Raw genomic sequence first — 12,500 nt, 5'->3', positions numbered from 1 at the left:
AGGCCCCTGATCTTAGGGGGGCGTAGAGAGATCAGGGGCCCATCATGAACCAGTAAAGAAAAAGGAAAAAAAATCACATTATTTTTGGCCTACGAAGATCAAGGGGCCTACCATTCACCAGTACATTTTTGTTATTTTTGTTTAAATAACATTGTTCGGGGCAACGCAGATCAAGGGCCTATATTGAGATGAGCCATTAAAAAAAAACGAAGAATTCAAAGAGAGAAGTAGCTTTGGGATAAGGGATTATAAAAAAAAAATTGGAATGCTGACTGACTGGATTTTTTAAACCTGTATATTTTTGTTTCTGCTTTTTGGTATTTCTGTCTCCAAATGATTTCAGAAAATAGCTCACATAGGACACAGTTGATTTAGCCTTAGTTTTCTTCTCAAAGTGCACCAGATTGATGCATTTTACTTTAAAAGGTTCAAATTTTTCTTCCGGGGGGGCATGCCCCCGGACCCCCCTAGAAGGTCCTGGGTCCCCACCGCTGTCTCTTCAATAACTTGGAAAAACACAGTAACCAACCATGTGTGTTTGGTTATTAAAAGTCACTAGACCAGGAGGGGGTTTAAGTACATGTTAACTTAAGTGATTTTGTATTTCATCAATAGAGATATTGTGGTGTAGACTAACATGGCTTTAACGCATCTGTATTGTAAGACCGCCGCCCGGGGGGGCCTACAAAACCTCTCAGCCCCAGGGCCTAGTGGCAGGTAAAAGCAGTCCTGGGAACAGGGGGAATCGAGACTGCTTTAGACCTCACGCTCACACTCACTGATACCATGCTCAACAAGCTGAATTAAATGTTCTGTGATACGAAAGAAAATAAATCATCTGAAACGAAGAAACAAGACTCTGAGTGTAATTGAACAGAGTGTGCGAGTCCAGCGAGCGATCCCCTGTACGGTGAAAAGTTAAAACTAATGTTAATAACTGGCCACAACATAGTCTAAAGCATCGAAATCGCTTTTAATGGGAAAAAGCTGGTGAAGGAAACACACAACTTGGATCGGAGTGACTGTGTTTGGAGCATGGTTTGGAGCTGCAAAGCAACCGCAGCGGGCCGCTGACTGACAATCAGCTGTTCGCAGGCACGCGCTGATACGGTGAATGGAACAAAGGAATGGATCAAGCCGTGAGTAAATAAAGTAACTAAACGGATGAAGATGATCTGTGGACTTTGTGATGATAAATTATAAAACTGAAGGCATATGGATAAGTTTGGATGTCTGTGTAAAATAAGGAAACTGGAAACACAGCGGAAAGAAATGTTTGTTGATGCCGAAGGAAATGTTTGTTGATGCAACTCATGCAAGACGCGATGAATGGAAAAAAGTGATAAACACATGCTTATGAACTGATTGATGAATTAATTGTCTGGAACGCAATAAAAGTGAATGATGGCTGATGAAATGGCAAAAGCTGAAAATGACTTTAAAACTCTCAGCGCAAGTCGCCGAGGGAAGCTGGGCGCATGCACGCGCAAATTGAATGAAGTCAAAACACTGCTCGTTACTGACGGCGGTGATAGTGAAAAGGTGTTGAATGCTATAGAACAATTCAAAGTGACGTTAAATGACTTTAAAGAGGCCCATGTTGCCGTACAAATGTTCTTATCTCCTGAAATAAAAGAGAATGAAACAAAAGACTGGTATGAACCCAAAATGGAAATATTTGAGGAATTCCTAGTAGAAGTGGATTTATGGAAAAAGTCAAGGAAAGATCCTCAGACACTCATTGGACCTCAGGACAGTGTCTCAAATGTGTCTAAACAAAGTAACAAATCCAAAAGTTCACACCAGACGGCAGCATCTTCATCTTTATCTTCATCATCCTCAACACGTCTAAAGATAGCCACAGAAAGAGCAGCTATGCAAGCACGTATGTCAGCATTAAAGGAGAAGCAGGAGGTGGAAATGGAACAAATTAAATTGCGAGCAAAACTTGAAATGGAACAAAATAAATTGCAAGCAAAACTTGAAATGGAACAAAATAAATTGCAAGCAAGACTTGAAAGAATTGGACTACAGACAGATATCGCTGAATCTGATGCCAAACTAAAGGTCTTAGACAGTTTCCAACAAGCAAACTCTCAATATCAAGCACAAGAAGAGGATGGCATGAATTCATATGTGGGCAAATATAATGACGGTGAGGATGATGAATTGGTACCCTCTCCTATTAAATTTGCAGGATTGGGAGCAATACCCAAAACACCCCTTCATAGATTCCTGACTCAACCGGAGGACCCCAGACCAAACCCCAGGCAGGAACAGAGAGAACAGACAGGATTAGATTGTTTTGAGGAAACAAGCTCAAATAAAAAAAACAATGATTTGCTGCATGTGGTCCACAGACAAAATGAAATTGCAGATTTGCTTGTTGTACATCAAAAACAATCATCACTCCCCTCCAGACAAATACCAATATTTGATGGTGACCCATTAAGTTACCAAACATTCATGAAAGCATTTAGACATGGTATTGAAAAGAAAACCTGTAATGAAGAAGACAATCTGTTCTACCTCGAACAATACACTAGAGGCCAACCCAGGGAACTAGTCAGGAGCTGCTTCCATATGGAGCCGAGCAGAGGCTATGCAGAGGCACAAAAACTTCTTAAAACACACTTCGGAGATGGATTCAAAATTGGCAATGCTTACATGGAGAAGGCTGTCAATTGGAGCAATATTAAATCAGATGATGGAAATGCATTACACTCCTATGCCCTTTACCTGCGAGGATGCTGCAATGCTATGTATGCACTAAAAAGCATGGAGGATCTGAATCTCCCATCTGCCTTAAAACTCATCATTGCCAAACTACCATACAAACTAAAAGAGAGATGGAGAGCAATAGCTCATGAGCTTTTAGCAAAAAACCAGCAGAGAGCCATATTCTCTGATCTAGTGTGTTTTATTGAAAGGCAAGCCTCCATCCTAAAGGACCCTGTTTTTGGAGACATATTGGATGCTACGCCCAAAAGAGCCTCCTTGAAAGACAACACAGCAGACTCCCGACAACCAACCAACCAAAGAGGTAAAAGAAGTAGCTTTGCCATGACAATTGGAATGAGAGACAGTAACACCACAGATGATGTAAGAAATCAAAAAGCTGAACACCTCTTTCCCAACATATATGATGGTAACTGCTACATTTGCAATAAAGGAAAACATAGCATTGATGAATGCAAAATGTTAAAATCACAACCCCACACTGTCAAGGTGCAGCTGTTGAAAGTAAATGGTATCTGCTTCGGGTGTTTAACCAAGGGCCACATGAGTAAAACATGTAAGAGAAGAATGAAATGCCATATCTGTCAAGGAAATCACCCTAGCCTGCTACACATTGAGAGACAAGCAGTAAATGCGGAAGATAATACGTCGAACCAGATGAGAAAATCTGTTGGTGGAACTCTTGTCTCACTGGAAAAGGAGGAGGATACTGGGGCTGGAACAGAGTGCAAGCTGTCAATAGTGCCAGTACAGGTAAAAGCTTCAAAAGGCAGCAACACAATACTTACCTATGCATTCCTGGATCCTGGTAGCACCGCAACATTCTGTACAGAGAAACTCATGAGACGCCTCAATGCTACAGGAAGGAAGACTACAGTTCTTCTTCAAACAATGGGTCAAAAGAAACAAGTTAGTAGCAACGAAATAACCGGACTTCAAGTGGGGGATTTGTATGGAAACAACTTTATTGAGCTGCACAAAACATACACACAAGCAAAAATACCAGTGACCAAAGAAAACATTTTTTCGCAGCATGACCTCAGCAGGTGGTCTTACCTTAAGGAAATACAGGTGCCCGAAATCGACTCAGAAGTGGAACTCCTGATAGGAGTAGATGCCCCGAAGGCAATTGAGCCTTGGCAAATCATAAATAGCCAAGACAATGGTCCCTACGCAGTGAGAACTCTCTTAGGATGGGTGGTGAATGGACCACTCAACTCACCTGCAGCCGCGGATGGATTTGAAAGACCATTAGCATCAGTCAACCGCATCTCAATTGAACAATTAAAAAACCTTATTGTAAACCAGTACCAACATGATTTCCCTGAGAGAAAGTATGAGGGAAAACCTGAGATGTCAGCTGAAGACCAAAAATTCATGCAACTGGTATCAAGCGGAGCCACGATAAAGGATAATCACTACTACTTACCTTTGCCATTTAGAGATAAGGATGTCAGCATGCCAAACAACTACAATATGGCTGAACAGCGAGCACACTATCTCGCAAGGAAACTCAAAAAAGATGCTGCCTACGCAGAAGAGTACAAGAGTTTCATGAAAGATGTTATCTCCAAGGGCTACGCGGAGAAAGTGCCCTTAAAGGACCTTCATCAAAAGGATGGGAAAGTGTGGTACATACCCCACCATGGGGTGTACCACAAGCGGAAAAAGACACTCAGAGTAGTGTTTGATTGTACTTCCTCATACAAGGGAACATCACTCAATAATGAACTCCTACAAGGGCCCGACTTAACCAATTCACTGATTGGTGTTCTGCTGAGGTTCCGCCAGGAGGAGGTTGCTATAATGGCAGATGTAGAGGGGATGTTTCACCAAGTTCGGGTAAACGAAGAGGACTCAAACATGCTAAGATTTCTATGGTGGCCAGACGGTGATACAAGCCAACATTTAGAGCAATACAGAATGAAAGTTCATCTGTTCGGGGCTGTTTCCTCACCAAGCTGCGCCAACTACGCTCTGCAGAAAACAGCTGAAGACAACAAAGACAAGTTTGATGCAGTGACAGTTGACACCATTAAATCAAACTTTTACGTTGATGATTGCCTTAAATCCGTAGCTACAGAAAAGCAAGCTGTTATCCTCATCAGAAATCTCAGGAACCTGTGTGCTAAAGGAGGGTTTAAATTAACAAAATGGATTAGCAACAGCCGTGTGGTCTTGGCCACTATCCCACATGAGCACCGAGCCAAGCGGATGAGAGAGCTGGATCTAGACAGAGAAAAACTACCGGTGGAGAGGGCCCTGGGGATGTACTGGAACATTGAAAAGGACACATTCGGATTCCAGATGGCACCTGAAACTACCAAACTTACCAAACGAGCAGTACTCTCCACTGTCAGCTCAATATACGACCCGCTAGGTCTTGTTGCACCGTTTGTGCTCAAAGCAAAACAGATTCTTCAAGATATTTGCCAGGCTAAATGTGGATGGGATACACCAATACCTCCTGAACTCTCCAAACAATATCAAAGATGGCTGACAGAGCTAGATCAGTTAAGACATTTCAAGGTCAGCAGATGCGTGAAACCAGAATTTGGACAAGTAAAATCAATTAACTTGCATCACTTCTGTGACGCCAGTGAGCAAGGCTATGGCACGGCTAGCTATCTCAGAACTGTTAATAGCTTGGGTGAAGTACAGGTTGCTCTAGTGATGGGAAAGGCTAGAGTAACTCCCCTCAAGAAAATGACTATTCCCAGACTTGAGCTAACAGCCGCCACCCTAGCTGCAAGAATGGATAGGATGTTACGCTCAGAGCTTCAACAGAACCTTCAACAGTCAATCTTTTGGACCGACAGTCAGTCTGTACTCAAATACATCCGCAACCAGACCAAAAGATTCCACACCTTCGTAGCCAATAGAATTGCTGTGATCCAGGACTTGTCAAATGAGACCCAGTGGAGGTATGTGGACTCCAAGCAGAATCCTGCAGATGATGCTTCAAGGGGCTTAAACATTGAGCCTTTCTTGAAATCTAAAAGATGGATACATGGACCGGACTTTCTCCAAAAGGAGGAATGTCAATGGCCAAAGAACCCCGACACATCACCAAAAATGTTCCTCCCTCCTGATGACCCTGAGGTAAAAAGGGATGTGATCGTCAACACAGTGACTTTAGAGGAGAAGAGCCCCACCAGTAAACTGATTGAATACTACTCAGATTGGAGCCACCTGAAAAAGGCTGTTGCCTGGATACTGAAGTGGAAAAGCTTACTCCTGGAGATCACCCAAAAGAGGAAGATGGCAAATAGTGGCAATAGAGGAACATTGAAGGAGCATGCTGCAAACTCAAAGGTTGTATTGAGCACTAACGTGACTACTGAGGATATGGACAATGCTGAAAGAGCCATACTGACATTCGAGCAACGGCAACACTTTGAGCAGGATATTGCCCTGCTTGAAAGAGGGAAACACTGCAGGAAAAATAGTCCTATTTTGAAAATGGATCCAATCATGGATAAAGGCATTCTCAGAGTGGGAGGAAGATTGAACAGATCAGCAATGCCTGTATGCAGCAAGAATCCCATAATCATACCTAAAAAATCCCACATATCAGAAATGATCCTAAGACACATACACATCCAAGTTGGTCACTCTGGAAGGAATTATATGCTTTCAAAACTAGGACAAAAGTACTGGATGCCCTCTGCAAACTCCTCAGCAAGAAAAATAATCAGAAACTGCGTCTTCTGCAGACGAATGCAGTCCAAAGTAGGAGAGCAAAAGATGGCGGATCTCCCACCTGATCGCGTGATGCCAGACCTACCACCTTTCACTTCAACTGGCATGGATTACTTTGGACCCTTCGAGATAAAGCGAGGTCGTGCTAATGTCAAGCGGTGGGGTGTTATATTCACTTGCCTGACTAGTCGTGCAATACATCTTGAGGTGGCCAGCAGCTTGGACACTAATTCATGTATCCATGCCATACGCAGATTCGTATGTCGAAGAGGAAATGTAAAAACAATAAGATCTGATCAAGGAACAAATTTCATTGGTGCACAAAAGGAGCTCGAAAAATCACTAAAGGAACTAAACCACGACACAATCCAAAGGAGTCTACTCCTAGATGGAATAAATTGGTTATTCAACCCAGCATCCGGCGCTCACCATGGAGGAGTATGGGAAAGACTCATTAAGTCCTTGAAAAAGATCCTGTGCTCTGTGGTGAGGGAACAAGTTCTCGATGACGAGGCTCTTCAAACAGCTTTATGTGAGGTGGAGGCAATAATGAACGACAGACCCATCACAACTATAACAAACGACTTGAATGATGTGGAACCTCTAACACCTAACCATCTACTCCTCCTTAAAACTAATCCTGTCATGCCAGTCGGACTGTTTGAAAGAGAAGATCTGTACACGAGAAGGAGGTGGAGACAAGTACAATATCTGGCTGACCTTTTCTGGAAGAGATGGGTCAGAGAATACCTCTTCATCATGCAGGAAAGAACTAAGTGGAATAAGATTCAGAAAAACTTCCAAATCGGAGACCTTGTTGTCATCGTGGATGACTCGGCCCCGAGAAACTCCTGGCTTCTAGGACGGATTCTAAAGACCCTGCCAGGAGATAAAGGACTAGTCCGAAGTGTCCTAGTCAAAACAAAAACAAGTGTCTTACAAAGACCTGTTAACAAACTCTGTCTGCTCCTGGAAGCAGAAGAATAGCAGAATAAAATGTACTGCTGAACGAACTCTGAACCCATACGGACTGAAAAGAGCAACTGTAATTGACTGTCTGAATATTGGCTCTATTTTGATGTGCTTAGGTAATTGCTATATAATGAGCAATTAGGGGCTGGAGTGTTAGAGCCATATTTTATGTTAGTTTAAAATCTATTATTATATTAAATTAATTCCTATTTGATTTAAGGGATGTTTATGTTTTATTCTTATCTATTTAAATATTAGATTTAAGTTGGATTGACCGGAGGTATAGCCTAATTAGAGGCAGCCGGCAGAGAGTGGGTGGGGCCGCCAGGCCAGGTTAAGAGCAAGGAAATGAGCTATTGAGAGGGGGAACAGGGGGAATCGAGACTGCTTTAGACCTCACGCTCACACTCACTGATACCATGCTCAACAAGCTGAATTAAATGTTCTGTGATACGAAAGAAAATAAATCATCTGAAACGAAGAAACAAGACTCTGAGTGTAATTGAACAGAGTGTGCGAGTCCAGCGAGCGATCCCCTGTACGGTGAAAAGTTAAAACTAATGTTAATAACTGGCCACAACAGTAGCTTCTGTTATTATTCGAAAGGGTTGGGGTTACCCAGGGAGCGTTGCATTCTAGAACTTTCTAGAACTTACTTGATGATATCATATTACACACTGCACCTTTAACACCAATGAGGACATATTTATGAATGAGGATATTGATTTTAGCTAATAAAGTACTTAAAATGTTACACAGTGTCCCTTTAAGAAAACCATTTGACAGGACTGTGTGGGCGTGGCCTCATCAAACTGTTTCCATGCCAACAGTCATTGTTTTACAGAAGGTTCAGGCAGAGAACTGATGTGATTGGTTCAACAAACGTATGGTGTCATAAGAACCAGAGCATGGCCCATAGCCTCATCTGAACCTGATTTCTGTAAAGTTTATCAAACTTAAAATGACAATATCTTTAATTTGGATGGATACATATGCCTATAACTCTTTTCAGATGCTTTACTGTCATGCAACTAACTCCCCACATTACATGGACAGACAGACAGACAGACAGACAGATAGACAGATGGACAGATAGACAGATAGACAGATAGACAGATAGACAGATAGACAGATAGACAGATAGATAGATAGATAGATAGATAGATAGATAGATAGATAGATAGATAGATAGATAGATAGATGCTTACTACCATGCAACTAACTCCCCATATTACATAGTTAGATAGATGATAGATAGATAGATAGATAGATAGATAGATAGATAGATAGATAGATAGATAGATAGATAGATAGATAGATAGATAGATAGATAGATAGATAGACAGACAGACAGACAGACAGACAGACAGACAGACAGACAGACAGACAGACAGACAGACAGATAGATAGATAGATAGATAGATAGATAGATAGATAGATAGATAGATAGATAGATAGATAGATAGATAGATAGATAGATAGATAGATAGATAGAAGCTTACTACCATGCAACTAACTCCCAAAATTACATAGTTAGACGGATTTTGTGGATTTGGGTTTACAGTAACAGGGGCTTAAACACGGGGATTTCAGTGTTCTTAAGTGTTTTTAAAGCGGGTGCTAAGACCCCCCCCCCCTCACACCCCCCAGTACTAAGATAGACACTGGACTATTTGATTTGCTTAAAAGGTGCACCGAGCTTTTGTTAATTCTTTCGCCCCCTTTGGACAAAAGCAGTAGGCTATACTATCCCAGTTATAGTTCCAGGGTAAGGGACCCATGACAAAGGCATTAAGAAAAACTAAATAAAAATAGCATTCTTCTTTGCACTGATGGTCTAGTTTGCTGTTACATGTAATTTACGATCATCAGAGGAAAAAATTAGACTGTTTCAGAAATATTTAAAAGTTCCTCGTAGCACCTTTAAGAGATGTCAGAGAGATTTGCGTTCATTTACCTGTTTCCGTCTGTTGCGCGTGTTCACCGGCACGAACGGCGTGGATTCTGGAATGTCTGGCGCGGTGTATTCCTCCTCATAGTCACTGGCGTTCAGACCGTCTTGCTCCTGCGCCAAGGCCGACGGTAGAGCTTCCAAATCGGCCTCCTGAAGTGGCCCGCTCCGCTTGCTCCTTCTCTCTTTCTCGGAGCTCCGTCTGTGTCGCCTGTCGCTGTTGTGTCTGGTTCTTTTAGGGCTGCAACCGCGTCCATGCTTGGTGTGTTTAAGCGCTTCTCCAGGACTACTACATCCACTATTCAGCCCCTCACTGGTCTTGTTTACATCCGTGCGTAATGCTTCGTATTTGGGTACGTGTGTGTGTTTGGTTACGGTCCTTTTACGCACAGCCAGACGGTGTTTCTCTGTCTGTATCAGTTTAGTGGCTGATTGGTGGTTAACAGTATCCAACCCCAACGACGACGAGACCTCCATACTTTTACCGTGCGTCCCCCCATTGTCTTGCCCAATGACAGTGCGCCATCTCCGGCTATGTGCAGCATTCCTAACAGCGGTGGTGGATTCATAATGAACAGTCAAAGAGCTGTTTGTTTCTTCGGGCAAGTGGAGCTGACTCGCCACCACTACGGCCTCGCTACAACACAGCCACAAATACAGTAACTTCGATATGGGAAGAAGCAGCAACATTGTGTGGTTGTTGTTTAGTATATCTTAACCCGTAAGATCAAACCGATGCCTTTCCTGATGTGATGTTAAATCCATTTGCGACTTCTGGTAAAAAGTTTAAAAAAATTAGAAATTAAAAACTTCAAAAAACTCCACAAAAACCATCAGTTTTCCTTCATCTTTGCACGTAAACAGCGTTCCCACAGTCTTTGGTCGTGTGTAAGAGGTGCACCTGTTAGGTTTGGGTGCGTCCCAGGGCAGCGATAGTCCGAAGGCATCACCGAAGAGACCAAAAAGACAGAGCGATAAAAAAATTATTAAAAAATTTGTCCTTAATCTTGCCTGGAAAAAAGTTATTTGTCCATTCAGATCCTACGCAGTAAAACAGGGTGGATGGTTGAATCGCAGCGGGCGGAAAGTTCACCTCCGTCCCATGAAGTCTGTCTGACACCCGGGGAGAAGAGAGGGGAAATGCGGCTGGTGGAGACGCCAAGCCCCGTCTATGGGAGGAGGAGGAGAGAGAGGGAGAGGGGGGCGTCTACTGTCACACACACACACACACACACACAGACAGACAGACAGACAGACAGACAGACAGACAGACAGACAGACAGACAGACAGACAGAGAGAGAGAGAGAGAGAGAGAGAGAGAGAGAGAGACACACACACACACACACACACAGACAGACAGACAGACAGACAGAGAGAGAGAGAGAGAGAGAGAGAGAGAGAGAGAGAGAGAGAGAGAGAGAGAGAGAGAGAGAGAGAGAGAGAGAGAGAGAGAGAGAGAGAGAGAGAGAGAGAGAGAGAGAGAGACACACACACACACACACAGTCACACAGTCACACACACACGCACTCGCTCTGATCTGTTAATGAACTGTGTTAATCTGGGGGGATAAAACATGCACTGTAAAAAAAGAGATGTACAATTTTAAACTGTCCACTAGATTTTCGAGTTTTGAGGATTAAACCAAAATATTTAAGTTTTAATAAAGATAACTTATCATTTCTTATGTTGAATCAAACATTAAACAGAGTTAAAGGTGCAGTGTGTAATATGACATCATCAAGAAAGTTCTACAAAGTTCTAGAATGCAACGCTCCCTGGGTAACCCCAACCCTTTTGAATAATAACAGAAGCTACAGTGGCCTTCAAGGACAAGAACAATTCTACATTTTAAACAGTGTACCTGATGACATTCCAACTATGACACTTTCAAGATGGCGGCACTAGGCCTTGGTCCAAAATATGCAGAAATATGGACATATATGAGACCCTTTCTAAGGGAAAAAATAATAATTCAAAAAAAAAATTTCAGCTATTATGCACTAAATTAAATGTACTTATGGATATTATAATTACTTTCTACAAAATCTGCTAGGAAATAAAACCCAAAATTCTACACACTGCAGCTTTAAACAGTGTTAAAACTGTCTGAAAAACTTTCCAAAATAAAAGAAAATGTTAGCACAACTTTTACTATTTGGAAGTCTTAGTATGAAACACTCAAAATACGAGTAAGAAGTTACATTACTTAGTTACATTATTTACATAAATATGAATCACAAGTTATATATATATTTTATAAGATATTTTTTGGCATTTGTATGCTTTATTGATAGTGTAGAGACAGAGTTGAAATGGGGCAGAGAGGGGAGTGACATGCAGAGAACGACCGCGGGCTGGAATCGAACCCGGGTCCGCTGCTGGGCCGAGGCCCATGGGGGGGACGCCCTACCAACTGAGCTAAGGGCGCCCCCTATTATAAGTTATCTTAACAGGATAATTGGCTGAAATGTTGACAGTTTTCATTCATACTTACCTGTTTAAGTTTTAGCCTAAAAACTAAAATATTTGGTGAAGACAGTTGCCTTGACATTTTGAGTTTTCCTAACTTCTTTTAATTTTTACATATTGTGTGAATGTATTTTTTAATTTATAATTATTTTTCCAATTAATACTAGTTGATAACAAGCGCTCTGAGTGAGAGAAGAGCGCTACATAAATAAAATGTATTATTATTATTATTATTATAACAAGCTATTTCATTATAAACATTTTTTTTTACTCATTTCAATGTCAGCGTTCCTCAAATTTTTTTTTTTTGGCATTTTTATGCTTTATTGATAGTGTAGAGACAGAGTTGAAATGGGGCAGAGAGGGGAGTGACATGCAGAGAACGACCGCGGGCTGGAATCGAACCCGGGTCCGCTGCTGGCCGAGGCCCATGGGGGGGGACGCCCTACCAACTGAGCTAAGGGCGCCCCTTCCTCAAATTATTTTTAAGTATTTATCGGACTGTAAAATAAAGATTATTCCAGATAAACGTTTTGAACTCAGTAAAAGGACACAAAACACAAAATTAAAAGTAATTCTTTATTTATCAAAAGTCATTAAGAGGCTTCGTTAGCTGCACAGGGAACATCAGAAGATTTAAAAAACAACACGTCAGTTGGAACATT

General features: G+C 41.9%; 2 protein-coding genes across 2 annotated transcripts in view; both read right to left on the bottom strand.

Annotated features, from left to right (window-relative positions):
- Nucleotides 1-9,841, bottom strand: part of LOC307251162 (prosaposin receptor GPR37-like) — a gene marked incomplete at both ends in the record, with an annotated part of 18,001 nt that extends 8,160 nt beyond the window's left edge. Inside the window, one exon of the mRNA XM_080028483.1 lies at nt 9,371-9,841. Coding sequence (XP_079884609.1) covers nt 9,371-9,841 — 471 coding nt within the window. The remainder of the gene's footprint in view (nt 1-9,370) is intronic.
- A 2,627-nt stretch (nt 9,842-12,468) lies between these two features.
- pot1 (protection of telomeres 1 homolog) overlaps nt 12,469-12,500 on the bottom strand; it is a gene marked incomplete at its 5' end in the record, with an annotated part of 63,531 nt that continues 63,499 nt past the window's right edge. Inside the window, one exon of the mRNA XM_080028482.1 lies at nt 12,469-12,500. This exon is cut by the window's right edge and continues 707 nt beyond it.

The sequence above is a fragment of the Ammodytes marinus genome (genome assembly GCF_949987685.1).
Source record: "Ammodytes marinus genome assembly, chromosome: 5".
In the NCBI taxonomy this organism is placed as follows: Eukaryota; Metazoa; Chordata; class Actinopteri; order Uranoscopiformes; family Ammodytidae; genus Ammodytes; species Ammodytes marinus.
This window is presented reverse-complemented; position numbering and strand designations above follow the sequence as displayed.